This window comes from Episyrphus balteatus, chromosome 4 (genome assembly GCF_945859705.1).
Source record: "Episyrphus balteatus chromosome 4, idEpiBalt1.1, whole genome shotgun sequence".
NCBI lineage: Eukaryota > Metazoa > Arthropoda > Insecta > Diptera > Syrphidae > Episyrphus > Episyrphus balteatus.
In genome coordinates, this window is record NC_079137.1 from 28373023 (window position 1) to 28397887 (window position 24865).

The 24865-nt window shown below is 32.6% G+C and overlaps 1 protein-coding gene across 1 annotated transcript; it reads left to right on the forward strand.

The window, feature by feature from the left end:
- The first annotated feature begins 12810 nt into the window (after nucleotides 1–12810).
- Nucleotides 12811–18166, forward strand: LOC129918728 (alpha-amylase A-like). The gene is made up of 4 exons (XM_055999427.1): nucleotides 12811–13412; nucleotides 13465–14001; nucleotides 16580–16689; nucleotides 16743–18166. The coding sequence occupies exons 1-4, from the start codon at nucleotides 13146–13148 to the stop codon at nucleotides 17497–17499; spliced, it is 1671 nt and encodes a 556-aa protein (XP_055855402.1). The 5' UTR covers nucleotides 12811–13145; the 3' UTR covers nucleotides 17500–18166.
- The last annotated feature ends 6699 nt before the right edge of the window (nucleotides 18167–24865 follow it).

Sequence of the window (24865 nt, forward strand, 5' to 3'; positions counted from 1 at the left end):
GTATATTTCCAGGATGAAAAAATTGTAGCTTTAAATAAAAAGGGACCATTATGGCATAATTAGTTTTTCGATTTTTGTTTTCATTTTAAGGTACATACGTACATTAATAGCACGGGCGGCCACTGCAGAAACGCTCAACTCATTGAGCTAAAGGAAATTTCAAATGGGAGGTGAAAGCGGGCTATTAGTAGTTACGAAAACCACAGGTCTTCCTACCGCATCCTGGCACGATTGGCGTGGTAAAGTGCATTGTGCATCTAATAGAGTTAAAAGACGATATTGGTGTCAAATTAACCCTCTACCGCATACTAACCCATATATGGTTTATCGACTTCATATCGATTTATTCCCGTTATATTGCACCAAATGTCAAAAAGAAAAAACTTGAATAAAACTATGTCTATTTTTTTATAATTAACCGGTTTTTATTATCAGTAAGAGAGTCGTGATTCTGAAATAAACTCATTGTTTCAAGAGCATGTCTAAAGTGAAAATCAGTGAATAAAAGTGTAAACTTTTTAAGTGTTTTTTTATAATAAATAAGTAAGTTGCATCCAATTAAAAATAAGTTTCGTATGAATTTATTATACTTTAATATGTTTACGAAGTTTGTTTTTTGTTTTTTTTAATAATTTTTGTCTTTTTTTTGCGTTTTTTCCAAAACACCATATATGGGTCATCATGCGTTGGCGACTTACATTACTGATTTTTTTGGGAATTTTTTTTTTTTTGTAAAATGAATTCGAAGACTTTCTATGGAAAAAATAAGTCTGATAATGCTAAAACTGGTGATGGCTTTCGAAGTAATGACGATCTAGCTTCAGATTCTGACCCTTTTTAACATCAAACAAGCCATCTCCGAGCATTTTTGCAAATCTGTAACACCTACAATGTCACGAAAAAGGGGATGCCCTTCAGCTTTGGCAGGTGATCAAAGCAGAGATGGAACAAAACAAAGCTGAGGGAGTTATATACAAGTCACGGAAGTCCAGCCCCATCTAATCCCGAAATTTCAATTCACTCACAACAACCAAGGGCAAAAGCCGTTGAATTCAATGCTAACTGAAAACATGGACCATATCCCTGAATGAATAAATTCCATGAATAAGGAAAATCCAATGTAATAAAAACATACTTTACAAAACATACCTTGAATGCATACTAAACCATATATGGGTTATTAATTGTTTGCTGGAAATCGACTTGCTGCATACTAACCCATATATGGTTTATGTTTCTAAAAATTTATATATATGTAAAAAAATAAAAAAAATTATGTAATACCTTTTTTCAACCCCTAATAAACCTAAAAAGTTGTTAAAAAAATTTTTATTTCATTTCGTTCATAATTCATGCAGTAGAGGGTTAAAGGTGATATTGTCACTTATCAAAATTCAGAGGTCCGGTGAAAGTCTGGCAGTTTTGTCATGTAGCCCGTTTTAAGGTTAGAAGCTCTAAAAAGGAGGTTTTGACTAAAGTCCTGTTTTTGGTGGTGTTCGTGGACGATTTAAGAAGTTTTTTCAAAGGTTAAACTGAGCACTTTCATGACATAAAAGTTTTTTAAGCCATTTGTTGAAATAGAATTCCACCGCACCACCGCTGCATCACGTCCGCCACACTTTTTGACCGCCGCACCTACGCTGCACCACGTCGTCCGCACTATTATTATGAGAAATTTTTATTGCGGCACACCACCCGCTGAACCAGGTCCGCACCATGATCTAAAATTTTTAAACCACCGCACCACCGCTGCACCACGTCCGGACAGTTTTAAAAATTTCTAAACCGCCGCCGCAGCACCACCGCACCGTTTCATTTTGAAAAAATTATAAAAAAAATTAGCTGTACCGCCGCTGCACCACGACTGCACCACGTTCGCACCATTTCATTTTGAATCAAAAAATTCTATTCTCGTACTTATACAAATGTTTATGTCGTCTTCAAAGTTATTTTGACTTAAGTAAAAAATTGCCAGTTCGTAAAAACATGACTTGGTATTCTAGTGGTTAAAACGTTGGACTTCTAATTGAAAGTGCTCTGAATACTCGGGTTCGAATGTCCTTTTCGTCGGTAGCTTTTTTTTATTTTTCCATAATCCAAAATTATTAATCATGGTGCGGCGAATTTTTAATACAAAATGAAATGGTGTGGAGGCAGACGTGGTGCAGTCGTGGTGCTCCGAAATTTCCCGCAAAACAGCGGTGGTGCAACTGAATCGTTTATTTCAGAAACAGCATAAGTCCACTTTTTCCAAAAATTTTTTTTTGGAAATTTCTCATTTATGTATAGTTATTCATCTTCTGAAAAAAAAATTAAGTATGTCAGACCCCCCAAAATACGAAAACTGAAAAAAAAGGGCTAAAAATATATGGAAAATTTTCACCCGGTGACAACATTTTTGACTGTTAAATACATGACTTTTTACCAGTTTTAAATTATTTTGGCAGCAATCTTGACACGCACCCCCTTTTGTTATATATCTATAAAAAGGTAAAGAATTACTCTATCTATATCTATTAAATTCATTAAAATTGTACTCAGGATTCAAAAGTTATAGCCAGATTTCTGGTGGTGGCAGCATTTTTAGCCCTTGAATAATATGACATTCTATCAGTTTTAAATTTTTTTGGCAAACATCATGACACGCAAGCCTTTAAGTTATACATCTATAAAAAGGTAAAGATTTACTCTATCTACTGCTATTTAATTTATTAAAATCGAAAGTAGGGTTCAAAAGCTATAGCTAAATAAAAACAAAAGTTTTACCACAAAAATTTCGTTTATTTCAGAAACGACATAAGTCCACCGACTTTAAAGGCTTAAAAACCCACAAAGACCTAAAAAAAAGTTTATATTTTAAATTTTTCTAAATGCATCTTAGGCTAGATTATAACTCGGCATACTCTAAATTTAGTGTTGTGGAATTTTAAGTAAAAAACAGTTTTTTGTTGCTCCTGAAAAGTTTATGCTCATGGACTTATGTCGTTTCTGAAATAAACGATTCAACTGTGGTGCGGCGGTCAAGGTTTTTTTCTTTAAAAATTCAATTTCTATTTTTACTCGGGAATTCTACGGCCCCTGAATTAAATTTAGAATTTTATAAATATATTGTGTTCGTCTGAATTTTTTTTACTTCTTTTTTTGCAACTCCATGATTGGGTTAAACCAGAGATACACATACAGAGGTATCTCTGGGTTAAACTGTTTCTCTTTCAAGATGTTAACATATAAAAAATATCTTCTCAAGAAACAAATGAATAGAATTACCTGTTTAATGGTGTAGAAACGATGAAGGAAAATTGAATTCAGGGAATGTCGGCCGATGCATCCTGCGCAGAGAGCGGACATGGAAATTCATTTTAAATGATATTACCCCAGTGGGTAGAGCACCGGATAGTGTTGATATTGATATCGTCGTTCCTGTATAATGAAAACGAAAGAATTAACGTCCGGTATATCTCATTTTGAGTTTTTTTTTCATATCGATTGGGAACAAGTTTGAAATATAAAAAAATATAAAAGGAAGGTTAATATTCAAAGACAATGAATCACGTTTAGATCTTTTTAGCTTGACTTTATTATACGATTTCGTCGAATATAGTAAAGAACAAATTCTGGAGACTGAAAACAACAAATATGTAACGAAAAACTATATCTTGTCCTACTACAGTATCGTACAAACTTTTCGCAACTTCTTCTGATAAAGTTGTTGTGTTGAAATGTTAAATTTTATTATCTTGCATCGAATTGAAACGCCCTTTCCTCTCGAAATAAGACCGCACTCCTTTTTTCCTTAAAGGACAGGACACAAACTAACTTGTTGTGAAAGCGGTAGATTTAATTTTCCTGTACAAACATAGTTGCAAACATATAATGCATGAAGAAGCACTTGAATAGGTGAAAGGAGAAGGATTCAAGTATAAAGTTTAACCGAAACCCAACAGCCATAAAAATAAGTTCAAGCGCACACGTTGTTCCATTGTTTGCTATACTTTCCGTGGGATGATTCTGTTTTTGACTTGGACTCCGACAACGCCAACGAAGCAGTCCCCAGTCCCAACGGAAGATGCAATCATGGAGAAATCCAATCGGCATAAATCACTCGGAATAGAATGAATAAAATGAACGAGAAAATGTTTTAGAATGCGTTTTTTGTGACTGCAAACTATCAAACTATGGCTGCTCAGAAACGGGGAATGCAGAATAGTGTATCCATATCTACACCGAGCCATTTAAATTGAGTTTTAGGTTTCGAAAAAAAAAAAAAATAAACGAAATCAAAGTTTGTGGATAATGTTTTTCACATCAACGAGCGTATATTGGTAAAAGATAAAGTTTTTGAATTAGATATTGAAATGAAACCAACGTGAAGGTGAATGAGTTTTTTTTTTTGGCTTTCATGAAATTAGTTGCTGCAACTATGGCGACAAAGTTGATAGATGAGATATAATATGAATAATAAAATAGAAATATATGAACAAAATTAATTAAAACATAACCTTTTCAAGACATTTCTCTAATAACATATGTATTTAGTGCTGAGAGTCAAAAATGTTGATTTAACTTAAATAATACTGTATTAAATCAGTTTGTCAAATTGTAATGAGTTGATTAGAAAGTTGAATGACCTGGTCAGGCTAGGATTACCAGATATATTTTGAGGAAACTAGTGATCGAGATGGCAAGTCCCGGACTTTCCCGGAAAAATAAGCACGTTATTTTAATAATATTATTAAAAAAGAACAATTTTTTTGGTGGTCAGAGAATTCACTGAGCAATACGGAAATTTTGGAGTTTTGATTATTGGAACAGAAAATAAAACAATAAATACCCCTCTCTTTCAAAGAACTCCATTCCTGTATTGAATAAGCGTAGCATACAAGTAGTGAGATACAGAATGGTTTGAAAAGAGTACAATCCCAGACAATTAATAGAAACTTTCCCGTACGTATCCCACACGGTCAGAAAAGGGTACATGTCCGTGAAAATCTGAAAGTATGGCAACCCTAGGTCAGGCTTATATCCTAACTGGATTTAACGAAAACAGATCTTTTTTCACAATATCAAACAAGTTTAACTTTAAACGTTTTGCTTGTTTCTTTCTAACCACAACATGTACCTACTCGAAAACTTAATATGATTTGAGTTTGTGTGTAGGGGTAACTGGCCTTATGGGAAAGTAGACTTCATAACAAGACATTATTTTTTTCAAGTTCTTTGTTGTTATTACATCAAGAACAGCTGCTTTGCAGAGATACCCAGAAGGAGATAGGAAACTTCTGACGTCATACTGGTTGCCTACAAGCTTTTGACGCTTTTGGCTAAGTATGCGTGAAAACACTGTGGTTACACTGTGTGTGTATTTCTCATTTTTTTCACGAATACAAAAGAAATTACAAAAAGTTCGTGTACACATGTACACGCGACTGAAGTTATAATTCTCACTCAGTTTATTAAATGAATTTCATTTGATATTTTTATTATTTTAATTTTATATTATTATTGAAATAAATCAAACAGCGTATTTTTTTAACAATCTCAGCTATCTCCGTACCTTAACCCAAGACAATCTGACTTCCCAAATACTAAAGTACTGCCAACTCTAAAGGTGAAATGACAGCCCTGCTGCCCAATTGTTTCGGAGATGGCGATCGCGTCATAATCCCTTTGACATTCTTGTCAAAAAACAAGTTTTCATACCCACCGTCCCATAAGAAGTATAACTTCAATAACACGAAATAAAAAAATGGGTTTTGGGAGGTAAAACGTACGAAATCTTCCGATATCCTTCTGGGTATCTCTGACTCTTTGACAGAAGTAGTTATTAAAATAAAACAAAATTATGGATTTTGATAAAAACAGTAGGTAACTATTTTTATGTTTTGACATGTGTCATTTTTTTTTGTAATTTGAATTAAGTTGTTGTTGTCGTAATAGCTTTCTTGCATATTTTTGTCACATACAATTTCTGATAGTAATTGTATTCCTATTTTAATTACACTGGTCAACAAGATTTTTGCCACGAGAACAAAAATATACTTTTCTGACATTTTAAGGGTGCTGAACTGGAATCCGAAATTAAAAAAAATTCTATTAGCCTCCGTTCTTGAGATATTACCTTTATAAAATGGCAAAAAGTGTCATTTTGGCTGTTTTCGAGGTGATGTTGTTATGTAAAATAATTCGGTGCCAGTAAGAACTGGTGTCCTTCTTCCAAAAACTCTTCAAATCTTGCTGATATCTCTTTTATTACCCGAGATATCTTAAGATTAAATATGTATTTAGCTCAAAAATAGCACTGGTCAACATAATTTAACTTTTGTTTGCCCCAAGAACCAAAATATACTTTCCGGAAGGTTTTTGGGGTGCTGAACTCGAATCCAAAATTAGAAAAATTCTGTTAGCCTCCGTTCTTGAAATATTATCGTTATAAAATTCAAAATAAACTCTTTTTTATAACGGTAATATTTCAAGAACGGAGGTTAATGGAATCTGAATTCTGATTTTGGATTCGAGTTCTACACCCCAAAGACCTTCAGAAAAGGATTTTTTTGTTCTTGTGGCAAAAATCTTGCTGTCTAGTGACTTAAACTTTAGGATAAAGTTAAGTTTGTTTTTGGGTTTATTAATTTAAACATAAGATATCTCTGGCAGTAAAAAAGATATCGGAAAGATTTAAACAGTTTTTGGAAGAAGAAAATAAGTTCTCTATTAACCGTTACAGTTTAAAAAAAAATAAGTTACCTCACATAAAAATATAGCCTTGAAAAGGGCAACAAATATACGTTTTTGTCATTTTATAACGGTAATAATTCAAAAACGGAAGCCAATCAAATTTTTCTGACTTCAGATTTGAGTTCAGTTCCAAAAACCTTTAGAAAAGTATATTTTGGTTCTTATGGCAAAACAAAAGTTCAATTTAGTTGACCAGTGTTGTTTGACTATAATAATTCTTATCTTGGTAACAATAGATGATGTCAATAAATGTTTAATACTTATTAACTTCCCAAATTCCATAGTTACAAGACAAACTCTCTGTTGAAAATTGTGTTGAAGTAAAACATTTCATATTGCACGACAACAATGAGCCGGCTCAGTATAATTAGTCCAAATAAAAGGCATTTTATTTAAAACAATGCAACTCTATTAACATTTTTGATTGCATTCAACAGGACATTCAGGACACGGATTTTATCGCAACTCAACCAGTAACATACATGCGATATTTTTCTGTCGTGTTGACTTCATTTTACAATTTATTTATAAACTATTTTCTGTAGTGTGCGTTTTCCATAATATCGTTAAAATTATTATAAATCTCTATCAAAATGGCATAGCATAACATGAAATCAAATCAAAATTCACCAATGAACGTGATTGTAAACCCTACCACAGTATGTGATGGAAAACAAAAAAGGGATGCGGATTGCATGCTTTTGGGATATATACTCTTATATACAACACAAAACATAGTGGTTGTGTGATTTACTCGTGTTGATTAGGAATTTTAATTAATCGTTCGGTGTCAAATGTCCTTTGAGTTTGGTTGCAAATTTTAACAAAACTGAAATGAGAAAAAAGTAAATTCTGAGTGGGGGAAGAAGTACAAATTTAAACTGGTGGTAGTAGGAAGTCATGCAACTTTTTTTATTTTTCTGTAAAAACTTGTCCTGTAATGTGTAACATATTTATTTGATTTTCAATTAACATCCAGTTGCGTACGAAAGTATGTAGAAACCATCTAAAACTGTGTTGTTATGCAAAGAAATGTAATCTTGACTGTTCTCTCAAAAGAAATTGACTTATCAGTTTCAACTCAGAATCACTCACTTAATGGGTTATAGTTGTAAGTGCGAAAAAACGTTCATTTTGGTGGATTTTTTGTGAAGAGGCATTTAATTATATAAACTTAAAGAATATCTACATGTACATATAGCAAATTTAATGTATTAAAAGAACTCGCTGTGTATTTAAAAAATATTGGGTTCTGTTATTTTTGTAGTAGATCTTCTGGACGACCTCCAAAAAAAGGTGTCTGGCGGTGAGCAAGATACCTCTGATCCAAATCACCTAAAATTAAAAAAAACCAAAAGATTCATTTCGAATATAGGTCATGAACGAAGGAATTGTCAAAATTTTGATTTTTGACAAAATGGCGGCTTCCCAAAGAAAAAAAGAATCGTTTTTTCCACGAAAATGTTCACTTTAAAGTGGCTTAAAAAATCGAATTATTGTCAAAAACCTTATTCCTTCGTTCAATACCTGACAAAAGAAGATCGTGTACAAATTTCAAGCCGATCGGTTCTGCCGTTTAGAAGAAATTTTGCTCACCGACTTTGAAAACACAGTTTCGAGAAAAACGGGTTTTAACATTTTTGGAACCATGTAAAATATGCTATTTTCCGAAACTAATTGCAGTATCAATGTGAAATTTTCGGACAGTAATCTTATATATATGTTCATACATTCAAAATATGTAAAAAAAATTATTTGATTTTTTTCAAAATTACAACTAGGTGTAACCCCTTAAAGGGCAAATAAATGTTCTAATGATTTTTATTTGATTTATTACCAACATGTGACATAAAACTACAGAATTGAGAGCAGGGTCACTTTAATGTATATTTTAATTTAACACAGATTAGCATTTTTGAATGAAATTTAAATACATTTTATTCTATTAGTAAATAAAAGGAATTTTGTTCAAATTTATAATTTCTTATAATATGGCTGTTTCATATCTTCATATAAGAATGCACTAGGAATTTTTCAAAGTCCTGATGTGAGTCAGTCAGTCGCTTCTTCCTCAATTATATAAAAAACACTCACTGGTAGCATCTTAAATGGATAGATATATTCATTCTTTTTACAAATATTTATTTTGAAGATGTAATTTAAAGTGATGAAAATGCAAAATACAGTAAATTTATCACCACAAAAAAAAAAAAAAAAAAACAATTTAATGAAAAATCCCTTCAACGTCAGAAGGTACTTTATCTGTAAACTATTCATAGCAACAATATTTATCGACTCTTTTCAACCTCAAACTCCTTAGGGTCTGAAAAACCTTTTCACTAAATGAGCGGTCATTAAAAATACAATTTCGAAGTAGCGTAACCAATCAGCATCTCAGACAAATCCATTAACTTCTTCTCAACCATGAACAGACTCACCACTCACCAGACCAACCATCATAGCATCACAAAACACAACTCTGCACCTTAATCAATTTCTGAACCTTATAGAAATCACTTCATCAAGAGTCCTCTTTTCGCATAACATAGGGCAAAGATTGTGCGATGCAATTCGAATAGGTAGGAAGGTGATTGCAAAGTTCATTTTGCTTTCCATCTTCTTGTTCGTCCTGAATCGTCCTTGGACAGCCAAGGAGACGGACGACGCAACACCTGACTGGCTCTTGAAAACTTTATTTTCGCAGCTTTGTACTATACTTAGTAATCCGTTAGCTATGTTTGAAGCCAAATACCATCTTCAACGAACACTCAACATCGTGTTCTATAGATTACCAATTTAGCCGGACAGTAACCTGCAGTAGCTCCTGCTCCTGCTCCTGATATCAATCAATTTCTTCCTTTTGATCGATTGAATTGCTGTAGTTTACCTTCATTTTGTTGTCCTTCTATGAAGCTTTTGCTTCTACTGTTGTTGATATTAGATGGAATATTGTATAGGTACATACATACTTCTCCATCTGTTAAGGTGATTTGATGGACATTTTTACTTCATTGTTGTTCTATTCTTGGAATTTCAATGTTGGTTAAGTTTTGTAAATTGTAGGGTAGGTATTTTGAGTACGATAGGACGACCTTTGAGAGTTAAGTATACAAATGTGCTATTTCTAGATTGTTGATTTTCGTTTGATAAAATACTGGAGTTAGCTAATAGAGACTTTAATAAAGTAGGTTAATATAATTTTTAGAAAAGAAGAATGTCATCTTGATTGTAGTGGAAATAATAAATAAAGGTAAAATGAGTTGAATATTTAGTGTCTGATTCGAATTTTTTCACCCCAATCTAAAAGTGATATTAATTTTTTTAAATGAACACCTGATTGGCTGTTGTTACAAGTTTTATTTTTTGTTTTGTTAAAAATTATTTAGTTACGACGAATGCTCTTAGACTATTTAAATTACTGCCATTTTTTTAATAGTCAGATAAACCTCAGTAGTTAGAGCTTATTCCTAGGAATATCTATTTTTGTTATATTGAAATTATTCTTAGTTGATTGGGTGATTTCCTAGAGGAAAAATTGATTTTTTTTCCAACCAAAATTAAAGGTACTTGTCATATGACCAAAATAAGAAAAGTTGTTTGCCTCAAAAATTGCTCTAACGATTTATGTTTAAAAAAAATACGTGTAGGCAGTGGTACCACTTTACTTCAATTGAAGTAGATCTACTTCTTTTTTTCCAAAAAAATTAAATCTACTTCCTACTTCGCACCATCACAAAAATATCGAAATCTACTTCATTTTAAAATTTCTGTTCCAATCTATTTCAAGTTATCAAAATTTAAACCAAATCTACTTCTTTTTTCAGCAAACCAAAAATTTGACTAAAAACACTGGTCAACAAAATTTGACTTTTTTTTGCCACAAGAACCAAAATATACTTTTCTAGTATTTTTTGGGTGTGCTGAATCCGAATCTGAAGTCAGAAAAAATTTATTGGCCTCCGTTTTTGAAATATTACCGTTATAAAATGCTAAAAAACGTCATTTTGGCTGTTTTCGAGGTTTTTATGTGGGGTAATTCATTATAAACAAATTTGTAACGGTTATTATAAGAACTGATATTCTACTTTCAAAAACTGTTTAAATTTTAACGATATCTCTTTTATTGCTCGAGATATCTTAAGTTTCAGTTAATAAGCCAAAGAGAAACTAAACTTAATTTAAAGATTAAGACACTGGTCACAGAATTTTTGCCACAAGAACCAAAATATACTTTTCTGAAGGTTTTTGGGTTGCTGAGCTCGAATCCGCAATCAGAAAAATTCTATTAGCCTCCGTTCTTGAAATATAACCGTTATAAAAAAAACCTTTATTTTGCATTTTATAACGGTAATATTTCAACAACTAAGGCTAATCAGCAACCCAAAAACCTTCAGAAAAGTATATTTTGGTTCTTGTGGCAAAAAAAGTTTAATTTGGTTGGCCAGTGTTGTTTCTGATTCAAAGACCGCTATTTAAATTTTAAATATCTCGGGCAGTAAAAGAGATATCGGAAAGATTTAAACATTTTTTGAAAGAATAAAATAAGTTCTTATAGCCACCGTTACAAATTTATTCATAATGTATTACCACACATAAAAACATAACCTCGAAAGCAGCCAAAATGACGTTTTTTGACATTTTCTAACGGTAATATTTAAAAAACGGAGGCCAATAACAATTTTCTGACTTCAGATTCGAGTTCATCACATCAAAAACTACTAGAAAAGTATATTTTGGTTGTTGTGGCAAAAACCTTGTTGACCAGTGAAATTGTTATAAAACAATGTATAAAAACACATTTACACCGAACATATGTAGTTTGAAAGAATTCAATTTTTTGTTTTTACTTGTTTTTACTAATTAAATTAAAAATTCAGCTTTTTTTTTCTTGAAATTGGGTTTAAATAAGTGCAAAAGTAATTTCTTCAAAACCGCATACCAATTTAGCTTTTTTTTAAAAACGGCTCTTACAAATTTTCAAAAAATCCAAACATCCTTTGTTTAAATGGCATACTTAATTTTCAGATTAAAATTTTTTAAAAACTAAAAAATAAAAAAAAAATTAATGATAAAGTTAAATTAAAATGATTCTTTTATGAATGATTTGATAAAAACTGACATTCCAACATCTTTTAGAATTAATTCTAGGTAAATCCAATACTGTATCACTTTATTGTGTCCTTGTTGATGTCTTAATGTTAAAAAAATTATAGACAAAAGGTTAATGTTTCATAAATTAACTTACCAACAAGTCTAGCCAGGTAAAAACAAAAAAATAATGCGGTATCTTAGTTTTGGGTTTTTATTAATTTCTCGAAAACGACAAGACATTTTTGGATACGGTTTTCTGTTTTTGTTTAAAGGCAAATAAGAGAATTGTATTATGAGATTTAAATTAGTACTTTATTACATACATTTTTGAAAAAAATTAGTTCAAATTTAAAAAAAAATTTTTTTTTCGAAATTAATTTTTGAAAAACTGCACCATAAATCCACTTTATTCAAAAACAAGATGAAAAACGAGGGTTTTGGCTTTACAAAAAGGTATAGCACGCAGCACGTCATTGTAGGTATACCTAACCGTTGATTTTTAATAATTTTTTTTCCAAATTAAGTCAATTTTTTAGAAAATTGCTCCTTCCGGCTAAACGCGGGGGAATAGACCCCCCTCCCATTCAATTTTTTTCCTGTATCGACCCAACCTACACCCTCCAGGTTTTTATCACATTACTCCTGAATCACCCTGTGGAAATAATAATCACTGTGGATCCACTTTGCACATGTATTATTTAGGCAAATTGGATCCAAGATCGTAAAACAAACGATATCGAAAAATTTTATATTTGAACATAAGTTTTCAGTCGTAAAGGATTTTAATTTTTTTTTTTTAAGTAGTGTGGGTCTCCTGATTCCACCACTATAGTTAAGAGCTAGATGTAGTTTGTAACGTCCTTGTGCTCCAAACAACGGATTTTCAAATTTATAACTAATTTTATGAGATAATACTTCTTGTAAATGGATCAAATTATCTTCAAAAAACAATTTACAAGACGTAAAATGCAAATTGGCGTCAAAATGAAATAAATATCAAATTCTTGGCTTAATTCCATGTTAAACATAAAGCTTTACAGGTTTAATGAGCAATAATCATGTTCATACAATGAATATGGGAGTTTATACTGCAAAAACCCCACACTTCTTCAAACCACTGAAGTCAAAGATGGTATCTACGATTATTTTACTTTACCAAAGGCAAATGACCATCAGCAAAAATAAAAAAATCAACTTTCCTTAATTATAAGGTTCTTAAATGCGATGGATTAACCTCTATTCAAGTTGCGTGTTGAAAGCTCCCTACACGCGACACACCGACAAATTGCAAAAAGGCGTCCGGAAAAACATTTCACAAAATGCTCATGATTCCATTTACAGTTTGGCCTCAGCTACAAGCGTCACACAAAATGACATTGTTTCTAACTACATTGTTGCTGGTTGGTTCTAGCCTTATAATCCACTTCAGGGCCACTGAAACAGCAGGAATTTTTGGTGAAAATTATCACGACCCGCACTTTAAGGATGGAAGGACAGTCATTGTGCAATTATTTGAATGGAAATTTGTTGACATTGCAAAGGAGTGCAAGCAGATGTTGGGTCCAGGTGGATTTGGTGGCGTGCAGGTAAAAGGACAGAAAGTTTTTGGACTATTGATTTCTACAATTTGTTTCTAAGGTATCTCCGGTAACTGAAAACGCCATCAGACGAGACTTTGATAGGCCTTGGTGGGAACGTTATAATCCAATTTCATACCAAATAATAACAAGGTCAGGCAACCGAGACGAATTAAAGGATATGATACGGACATGCAATGATGAAGGTGTTCGAATCTATATAGATATTGTGATCAATCATATGGCCGCTCCAATTCCGTTCGGTAACTTCAACTACGAAGGAGTAGACGAAGTTGAAAATTTAGAAAACGCTGATGTTTTGCTGGAAGGAACTGGAGGTTCTCAAGCAAATGCAAGTGCACGGGACTATCCAGGGGTACCATACACGTCAAGCAATTTCCATAAAAAATGTTCAATTAATGATCGTTCGGATGGGCAGCAAATTCGAAATTGTGATTTTTTACAATTACCTGATTTAGATCATTACCAAGATTCAGTATTTGAAAAATTAGTAAAACTATTTAATGAGTTGATTGAAATGGGAGTGGCTGGATTTCGAGTTGACTCAGCAAAATACATTTGGCCAGTGGACTTTAAGGTAGGGTAATAGTTATATCGGTTGTAAATATAATTTCAATTTTAAACAATCACACAAAGCACTTTAAATAATTTTAGTTAGGTGAATTTCAAATTATATATGTAAGTACATACGAATAACCTTTATCATAAGAAAAAGGGAGACGGACACAGTCCCGAAAATCTGAATCCGGAAAACCCAGAGTCCCGAAAATCCAGAAAACCAAGAATACTGAAAATCAATTAAAATTTTTCCCGTGAATTTTTTTCGATTTTACGATGGACTGTATGATATATAAAATAAACTAAATACTAAAGTAATAAAATGAACCAATAAAATAAAAATGTATACATACAATAATTACACTGTGTTACAAAAATCAGGTTTCAAAATATACGCGGGCGGAGACCTATCACGTTTTGTAGAGCTAGTCGCACTGATTACGAAACGATATTTAAAAAGTCCCTAACACCCCCACAGTTTGGAGTTAGGGGCAAAAAACGGTTTTTTGGACCTTCACAAATTGAACAAATTCCAGCTTCGTCTTATTTTTACCCATTTTTGATTGATATAGTTTCTGATAGAAGATAATTATACCTTTTCAAAAATGTATAAAACATGGGATTCAGTTAAACCAACTAGAATTTATAGGCTGTCAAAGTTCAAAAATTAAATTTTTTTCGTCATTTTCCCAACTTCGACATCAATTTAAAGTATGTATATGTTTTCAATGCTGTTTTAAAAATATATTCTTAAATAACATTCATTTTCAAATAAAACATGGTATTTTTTATGAAAATCAGTTCAAAATTGGCTTAGAAAAAAAAAATGTATGAATGAATGAATTACCCCACATAAAAACATAACCTCGAATACAACCAAAATGACGTTTTTTGGCGTTTTCTAACGGTAATATTTCATAAACGGAGGCCAATAACAAATTTATGACTTTATATTCGAGATCAGCACATCAAAAACTACCAGAAAAGTACCTATATTTTGGTTGTTGTGGCAAAAACCTTGTTGACCAGTGTAATTTATTGAAAACTATCATTTTCATCAAAAAAGCGAAAAAACACGTAATTTTATCTTTTCACGCTATTAAATGCATTTTTTCCCTAACAACCTATACAAAATACCATCTGAAAGCTTATTGCCCACGCTCAAAATATAGGTATATATCGATCAGGTCTATGAGACATCTACAAAAAGAGCTAGAATTTTTTAAACTCGATGAAATTTCATCAAAAAAAGCAAAAAAAAATTTATTTTATGTTCTCATGCTATTAAATCAATTTTTTTGTTTGACAACCTATACAAACTTTTATACCATGTGAAAGCTTATTGTGAGAAGTTAGAATTTTTTAAAGTAAACCAAGTCGAATTTTCAGCCTGAGATTACGGTACTTCCTACACTGATGGCTGGTCATCGGCAACAGATCTCCACAAATGTTTTGAGGTATTTTTCAAGATTGTGTAACTTGTAGAGCACGTACCGTCATGTGTGATATATCAAATAAAAGGTTATGTTATCAGCATGCGTATTAAAGTAAATTTGTATGTGCACTATATCAAAAGATATAACGTGTGCAGGAAAAGAACATATTTTAACTGTTATCTCAGAATTTTGAATATGAAATTAATTGAAACTTTGTACAATTATAACTTATTTAATTACCTATCTACAGTTCAAGTTTCATTCATCTATCTATTAAAACAAAAAAGTTATAACAAGTTGAATGTTTGTGTCGCGTTTTCGTTTCATCTTGTTTCAAATCACTAAAGAAGTTTTCACTTAAGAAAAAAATGGAATTTTTGAACTTTGACAGCTTATTCTTCTTCTAGTAGGTTTAACTGAATCACATTTCTTATACATTTTTGAAAAGGTAAAATTATCTCCTATCAGAAACTATAAAAAAATCAATTTGACGAAGCTAGAATTTTTTCAATAGGTGAAGGTAAAAAAAAACATTTTTTGCCCATAACTCCAGATTTTGGGGGTGTTAGAGACTTTTTAAATACCGTTTTAAAAATTTTATTGAATTTTGTTCAACGATTTTTTTCTACTTAATTCAAGCACAATAATAACTCGAAATTATGTTCAAAGAGATATTAACGGGACTATACAGCAATGTTGTCAGAATTGTTTTCCCGATATCGATAAATAATCCGAAAAATTATACATATACATATGTATTATTTGTAAAATTAAATATTTGTTTAAATTTTTCAATTTATATAATTTTTCAGGATTTAGGGTTCTTGGGATTCTGGGTTTTCGGGATTCTGAGATTTCGGGATTTTAGGCTTTCTATATTTCGAGATGATGTGTTTTTTCTTTTGGATTTTTTGAATTTCGGGTTTTCTGAATTTTAGACTTTTGGGTTTTCTGGTTTTTAGTTTCAATATTTTGACCCTAACCATCAACAACATTCTACCCCAAGTACCTACGAGTATTCACTTCCAAATTCAAAAGTTTTTGTTTATTTTCATATTTATTTTCCTTTACGCATTAGCTTTTGTATTATTTCGTATAGACTATAATTATAAATAATTAAGGTTAAAAGCTTTATAAATAACTTTTATATTTTTTTTACAGAAAATTTTCGAAAAACTAAATAACCTAAACACCGACTTTGGCTTTGCGGAGGGCATGCGTCCATTTTGTTTGATCGAAGTTATTGATACTAACCGGGAAGCCATATCAAAGTAAGTACGACGAATTTCCAATATAATGATAAAAGCCTTATTCCTTAACATAGAACCGAATACTCAGGCTATGGCGTTGTGACTGAAACACAACACGCAATCCAAATTGCAGAAATTTTCAATGGGAAAAAGCCTTTGAGCGCACTCTTAAACTGGGGACCAGCCATGGGATTCCTGCTGCCCCCTGATGGTTTAGTCTTTGTAGACACCCATTACACTCAAAGAGGCCATGGACTTGGCGGTAACATGGATCCCGAATCTATTTTAAGTTTCGCGAGACCAAAAAAATACACTATGGCTATAGCGTGCATGCTTGCCCATCCATACGGGATTAAACGGATTATGAGTTCGTTTCGATTCAAGAACCCTGACCAAGGACCACCGGCCGATGAGGACGAAGCAATTGTATCACCAGAATTCAATGACGATGATGGACAGTGCGTCGAAAATTCGGAATGGGTGTGTGAGCATCGGTGGAATGCGATTGCAAATATGGTTGCATTTGCGAACTATGTCACGGGTGAGGGTATTAATAGCTTTCAGAATGCTGGACCAAATCATGTAGCATTTTGTCGTGGCAGCAAAGGGTTTTTGGCTATCAACAACGACCCGGGGCTTAATTTCGAAAGAAGAATGTATGCATGCGTGCAACCTGGAGATTATTGTGATGTGATAAGTGGCAGCTTGGTAGATGGCAATTGTACTGGCAGACTAGTTACAGTAGATGAACAAAGAATGGTCGTGGTTATGTTGGCAGTTGATGATGAAAATGGGGTATTGGCCATTCATGAAGGGGCCAAACTTGAATAAAAATCGTGTTGACAATCAAAAGAAAATTAAATAATTAATCAAATTGATCATGAGTTTGACACTACCTATTACTAATTTCAATGTCTTTATCGCAATTTTATAAAGAAAACATTTTCATACACACCTTTTGACCCAATTTAGCTGTTGAAATACAAATTATTTTGGGTTATCTGAAATAAAAATCACCCTCTTGTGGTTGGTGTTCAAAGAAACATAGCCAACAATCTCTACTTTAGATGGATGTGACGAAATTCCAAAATAATCAGGATGGAAATGGCAGTGTTTGGCTTTGGTTAAACAATATTAATTGTTACCGGATACATTTTTTTTTTAAACATCAGGACATTGTTTATTTTTTTTCCACAAGAAACACATCGATGAATCATTCTTTTTTACTGTTGAAGGAGAAGGTACTTCAAATATACTCCTGAGTAATAAATACACAAATGAGGAAAGGAAACAGCCTTGATAACTTGAAATGTTTAATAAAAAAGCAGTTCTTTTTTTTTATAATTTTTGAACTATTTAAAATTAAATGGAAAAAAAATATGAAATAAGACCGGGCTGTCTAATGTGGGTACAAGATTCAAGAAAAAAATTATTTTAAGAAAGGAACAGAAAAAACTTTGCTTGGCAGATACGTGCTTAATGCAGTAAGGAGACGAAATATGGAACCCCTTTCTGCGTTTAACCACGTAACTATACATACTTTATAAAAAAAAATTGTCAGCTTATTTGTCAGGTTTATTTTAATTGAACAAGAATAAGAAACTATTTAAACTTGTTCTACAATTTTAATTTCCTTAAAACAGTTGTTGTATGAAAGCGAATTTTAATGATTTTTAAAGTAGAAAAAAAAAAACACTTAAAAGCTTTTCTAAGCTATTTAGAGGTCACATGAAAAATTATCTTTCTTTCTCTCATGTTAAAAAGTTTTTCTTATATTTCTTAGAATATTTAAAAGGATCCTATTCGATCTACATATACATAAAAGATTTTAAACTTCGAGCATTCAAAAAATTTTCTTTGACAAAAATTTACTTGAAAAAATCCAATATTAAAAAAAAATGTTTTGACTCAACTTGGACTAAAACTTTTAAGTAGCCCATAAAACCATTAATGTTTCTTCTTATTTATTCAGTGTTCAGGTTCCGTTTCATCTGTCCAGAGTGCTCATTTACCTATATTTAACTCAGGATATATACCGAATACTAAGAATTCATAAAAAAAAAACACAAAATTAAAAAAAAAAATTAAAAATTAGCTCTATTTTAGCTAGATTCGGCATTCAAAAATACTTTTTAATTATCTTTCTTAACACTAGATTGTAGTAAAAGTTATTTTTTCTTTAAATTTAAATCGATTCTCCCCAAGATTATTTGAACAATTTTTCATTATTGCACTGAAAAACCAAAAAAAAAACTACTATATTAAAGTAAACTTAAACTATTTGATAATGTCTTTATATTATTCTTTAAAACAATAAAATAAAAAAAAATGTCCGGGTGATATACATGAGTTTACAAGCTGCCAACAAAATTTTTAAAATGCTTGATTATGAATTTTTCCTAAGTAGTTATAGCATCTACCAGAAAAAAATTACTATGCTGCTCACTTAACAAAAGGTCTACTCCTTTATCAGGATTAAAATAAAAAACTTTTGCAATAACCTAATAAAAAAAAAAACCCGAGACTAAGAAATCAACTTTATATTCAAAAAACAGGAAGTAATAAAGACTGATTACGAAAAACTGCGGAACCCATTCTGAGGAAAAAAAACTTTTATAAAAGAAACGACAAAAATAAATATAAACACCAACTCTCTGCCCATGAACCAGATTCTACTAGCATTTACCTTAGTCCTTCAGCAAAATACCTGTGTCCTTGTTGGTTAAACTGATGATGATATTGAAGCAAAGGGATGAGAATCATTTTATGTACGGATGAGGCTGGGGTGGAAGTAAGGGTGAACACGAACAATGACAGCTCTTTTTTTTTATTAGCAAACCACCTGGATAGCCTGCCATCACCACTACCACCAGAAAAGACAAACAAAAAAGTGGCTTTTGCGAGCTTTCAAATAATGACTCTTCATGTTTGAAATTGATTTAATGGTTAGTAGGTCATTTAAAAAGTGCTTATAAAGAGAATAATCAGATGATAGCTAAAGTAAGCAGTTTTCTTTTTCTAACCTCTTTTTTAAGAATTCTTTTTTAGAACATTATTTGTAATTTTTAGATTGATTTAGTTAAAATTGGTGGTAAGCTTCTTGTAGTAGTGGATTTATTGATAAAAAAGTAACCGAGGTCACTCCAATTTACTTATTTTTTTTTTTAATTTGTTCGTTTATAACGTTTTAAAAATAAATTGTAATTGTAGGTATAAATTTAATTTCTCCTCATTACATTGAACAAATATGATATCGCGAAATTGGGGACAAGATAACAATTAGACATGACATTACGATAATAGAGAATGCGAAACCTGCTTCACAGTTCTGTCTATCTGCAAGTGAGTGCCAGAACCTTCTTTGTGCCAACGATTAATTCACATACTGCAAGTCTACCTGGCCAACGATAGCTGCCAGGAAATTCCAAGCTCACATTCGGAAATTTTGGAAATGAACTGTTGTTGCAAATAAACCTAAATAGTTCTGTTTCTTTATATTTCTCTTTAAAAACGTTAACGTTTGGATTATAATTTATTTAAAAACAAAATAATCACATTTTTTTATCACGAAAACAAGCGAATATTTTTTAATTAAATGATACTCAACTTTGTTTTCCAATTTCTTCCTCCATCCAACAACTTATCGCCACGTGCTCTGCGGTCTTAATAGCCAACTTAATTAACCCATTAACTTCAGATCCTTAATTGCCAGTTTACTCTCAATTAATACTTGGTATACAGTTAAAATAAAAATATTTTCTTACTAAGCCAACAATTTTACTGCAAACTTCCTATAAAGGGTCTGTTGATTTTAAATAATTTTCACCATATAGCCTATAGGTTACCGTTACTGTATAGCCACCACTCAAATTGCAAATACGCTTTTGGGGGCTTAACAACAATTTTTAAGACCATCTTTAAAAAAATGAAAAATATATATGTGTATGTGTGTATACAAGCGAGAATATACATCTTGCAACTTTTTTTTTTCACATTGCTGTTACTTACATAAACTAAGGAAGAGAATCTTTTAAATGTAAACCCAAAATGCCACCCTAATTCGCATTTTCATTTCCCCCCAACACATACACTATAATTTGTTTATTTTTGTTGTTTTAATTTTGTAGACAATTTCCAAAAAGAAAAAAAAAGACAAAACATTTAAGGGACATTCTCCTAGGATTCTTTTCAACACTGCTCTAGGCTCATAACCACCCATGTTTAAGGGATATTGTAACAAAAAAAGTATCAACGTCTTGTATTAAAAGTCTAAGAAATTGGGGTATTTTAAAAGAGATTATCCTTTTTTCGTTGTTTTTGTAGGTTTTGTCTCTGTGAATGCGATTTGTCCCCACATGTTTCAGTTGCCACGCTGCCCTAGTGCTTCAGCTTTTGCCATCATTGCCGATCAGGGGGTTGATATAAAGAGGAAACCATGAATAGAAGCCCTGCCAAATTGAATCGTTCTTAAAGAAACTGACTGTGTCATGTTTGGGTGTCATTTAATTTGTTTTCCATTTTCTGGGAGATAGGATGTTGGCGTGTTCTAAATTTCCAATAGTTTATTGTTGCTTGGGAATTGAATGCAAGCTTATAGCTTTCAGGCTTTTCAAGGGTTGAAAATAATGATGAGGAAAATGTATATTATCTAGAAATCTAAACGAGTTTTATAGATGAATACGTCTTCGCGTATGTTTTAATTTTAAAATGAAAACTAGGGTAGTATATTATTATTATATCGATATCGTTTAAATTGAAATTCCTTTTTATTATACCAAGTTTAAATTTTTGTTAGAATTCTGTCAACTTAAAAATGCTGTAAATAGAATGGAAAGGGTATAGTATTGAATAAAAAAGACTTATTATGGAGTGACAACATTAAATATTCCTCGTTTGTATCACAAAGTTCTTGTGAGCTGTGAGGAGAGTAATTAAGTCTTTAAGATTTACAAGACAACTTATATCTTGCTTACAGTTATTATTTACCTAAAATTCACAATTGAAATATTTTTTTATGATTTGTTTTTCTAAGGATACTACGCACTGGGCTTTGTGAAGTCGGTACCCCAAAATGCTATTTTTTTTTTAAACCTGCCTGGTTCGATTGCCCAAAGTTAGCCCAGTATAGCCCAGTATAGCCCAACTTTTTTTGTAGCTAGCCCACACTTAGTTCTAAAATTATAAATGATTTTTTTTGTTATGTGCAAAAATCGTTGATTTTTCAATGTGGTTTGTTTGCCCAACGTTAGCACAGGATAGCCCAACATTTTTTATCCAAATTCACCAGATAAAAAAAACTTTTTTTTTTATTTCAGAACCCGAAAAATTTAAATTTTGTTTCCTGTGAAAATATCGTTAGTTTCAAACAGTTGTTTCTTTGCCCAAAGTAAGCCCAGGATAGCACAACTTTTATTTTGCTATTCTACCCTTACTGTCAAGTGGTCAATGATTAAGTGAAGACTGAAGTGTACTTTTATTGAGTTGTCATAAAAGATAACATAATACAAATGTATGATTATAAGTATGTTTATATAATGTAGGTTTAGGCAGGGGTGTCGAACCTATATGACATCTTCCCTTTTATAGAATTTAAAGTTAATATTTAATTCAGCAAAACTATTTAAATTCAATATGATATAAACATTAGTAAGTGATTTTATAGTTAAGGAAATTCAAAAAAAGTAAATTAATAATGTTATGAAATGCTTTGTAATAAAAATTATTTAGAGCTTGTAGATGTGTAGCGATCGGGTTGTCTTAAGACACGTCCGTATCTTGTCGTCTTAGCTGGGGAATTGGTTGAATCTGGTGATTTGTTTATTTGTGTTGATGTAGTCGGATCTGGCGTGTTTGGTATTTTGCTACAGTTGTTGGTGTGTTTCAAAGAGTCTGAATTTGAAGGTGGTATATTTGCTGTTACTGACTTTGGTGCCTGGATGATCGATTTAGTAGGCTGAATGTGGATTGTGTTTCGTCGTAGAAGTTTGCCATCATCTGTTCGTATTACAAGCGACCTTGGTCCATGTTTTGGTAACTCTTCGACGACTCCAGTTATCCAATCTCGATGGTTTCGTTGGATACGTACCCTATCTCCAGCGTGAAAGGGTTTTGATGGAGTTGCGCTGTTGTCGTAGTTTGATTTGTAGTTTTGTCGCATTTTGGTGATGTTTTCGTGTACGTCCGGTATAATCTTTGGCTTAAGTAGTTCAGGGGAAACTGGTAAATTTGTTCTTGTGAGTCTGCTCATGAGTCGTTGGTTTGGTGATTGCAGAACCTCATTTCGTGGTGAATTTCGATAATTCAGGAGCGCAATATAAGGATCTGATTGGTCTTTGAAGCATTTTTTTAGCATTGACTTCGCTGTCTGCACGTATCGTTCGGCCAGTCCGTTGGATCGGGGATAGTAGGGACTTGATGTTTGGTGTTGGATGTCCCAATCTTTAGCAAAGTTAGCGAATTCTCTTGAAGCGAATTGTGGCCCGTTGTCTGATTCCAGGACCGATGGGATGCCATGGGTTGCAAAACAGACCTTCAGAGCCTTAATAACCTCAGTTGATGTTGTTTGTTTGAGTTCTGTGTAGTCGAAAAAACCGGAGTAGCTATCTGCAATTAATAAAAATTCATTATTATGGAAATAAAAAATATCGATTGCTACTGTTTCCCATGGGAGAGTGGGAATGGTTTTTATAATTAGTGGTTCCTTGGGTTTAGATGGCTGGTAGGATTGACATATGCTGCACCGCTCTACAAAATTTTTGATGTCGCTGTGCATTCCCAACCAAAAAACTGTTGCTCGTGCACGATGTAGACATCTTTGTATTCCGAAATGGCCTTTGTGAATTAGTGTGAGGGTTTCAAGTTGGAGTGTTTTAGGAATAACAATTTTAGCAGCTTTGTAAATGATTTCGTCTTCATAGGTTAACTCTTCCCGGAAATTCCAATAATTTCTTATCAGGGGTGGTAGGTCGGTGATTTTTTCCGGCCAACCCTGTAATATAAATTTTTTAATAAGTAGAAGTTCATTGTCGTTTGATATTTCTAATTTTAATTTTTCTTTTGTAATTAAGGTAAGTTCTGTTAAAGCATGTATTTGTATGTTGTCGTCTGGCGTTTTATTAATTTCATTGTTGCAGTTTCTGCTGAGTGTATCGGCAAGTTTTATCTCGGTCCCTTTTCGGTAAATTACTTTTGGTGCGTACGGAAGCACGTAAAGGAGTATTTTTTTGAAGCCGTGGTGAAGCTGAGCACAGTGGTTTTTTGAAGATCGTTTCCAACGGCTTATGGTCGGTCTCGATGGTAAGATTTTGTCCGTATACATACTCGTGGAACTTTTCGCAAGCAAAACGTATCGCTGTGGCCTCCTTTTCAATCTGAGCATAGCCTTTTTGAGTGCTCGTTAGCGCTCGGGAAGCGTAGGCTATCGGTTGATCGTTTTGAAGGAGGGCTGCTCCAAGGCTGTGTTGGCTAGCGTCCACTTGCAGCTTCACGTCAAGGTTGGAATCGTAATATCGCAGCAATGGAGTTGAAGAAAATGATTTTTTGAGAGCTTCAAATGACTCTTGTTGATTTTTAGACCAGAACCATGAAACTTCCTTTTTTAGAAGTTCTCGTAACGGATGGGTGATTTCAGATAAATTTGTGATGAATTTCGAAAGATATGTAGCCATACCTAGAATTCTTTGGAGTTCAGTTTTATTTGTCGGTACCTTTAGTTGCTCTATGGCGATCGTTTTTTCAGGATCAGCACGAACACCTGTTGACGTTAGTATATGGCCAAGATATTTTATTTTAGTAGCGTCAAAAACGCATTTATCCCTATTGAGTTTTAGGCCAGCATTAGAAAGTACTTTGATGACTTTACCTGTGAGTTGCTGCAGTTCCTCTTGAGTTTTCGCATGGATCAATATGTCATCAATAGCGACATCAGTGTTTTGGCATCCTTCGAGAATTGTTTGCATGTAGCTCTGGTAGACTTCTGGTGCGCACGCAAGTCCAAACGGTATTCGTGTAAATGAAAATAGTCCCCAAGGAGTTGACATCGTGAGGTATTGCTGTGTTCTCTTTGATACCTCGATTTGCCAAAAGCCCCTCGTACAATCTAATAGTGTAAAGAACTTAGATCCTTTAATATTTGCAGTTATTTGTTCAATGGTTAGTAAAGGATGATAACGCCTACGTATATTTTTATTAACGTCTG

Excerpts from the sequence above, each read along its gene's own strand:
- LOC129918728 (XM_055999427.1), top strand. The coding sequence starts at position 13,146 with ATGCTCATGATTCCATTTACAGTTTGGCCTCAGCTACAAGCGTCACAC. Across the intron at positions 13,413-13,464 it reads GTGGATTTGGTGGCGTGCAG|GTATCTCCGGTAACTGAAAA; the intron begins GTAAAAGGACAG and ends TTTGTTTCTAAG. Across the intron at positions 16,690-16,742 it reads AACCGGGAAGCCATATCAAA|AACCGAATACTCAGGCTATG; the intron begins GTAAGTACGACG and ends TCCTTAACATAG.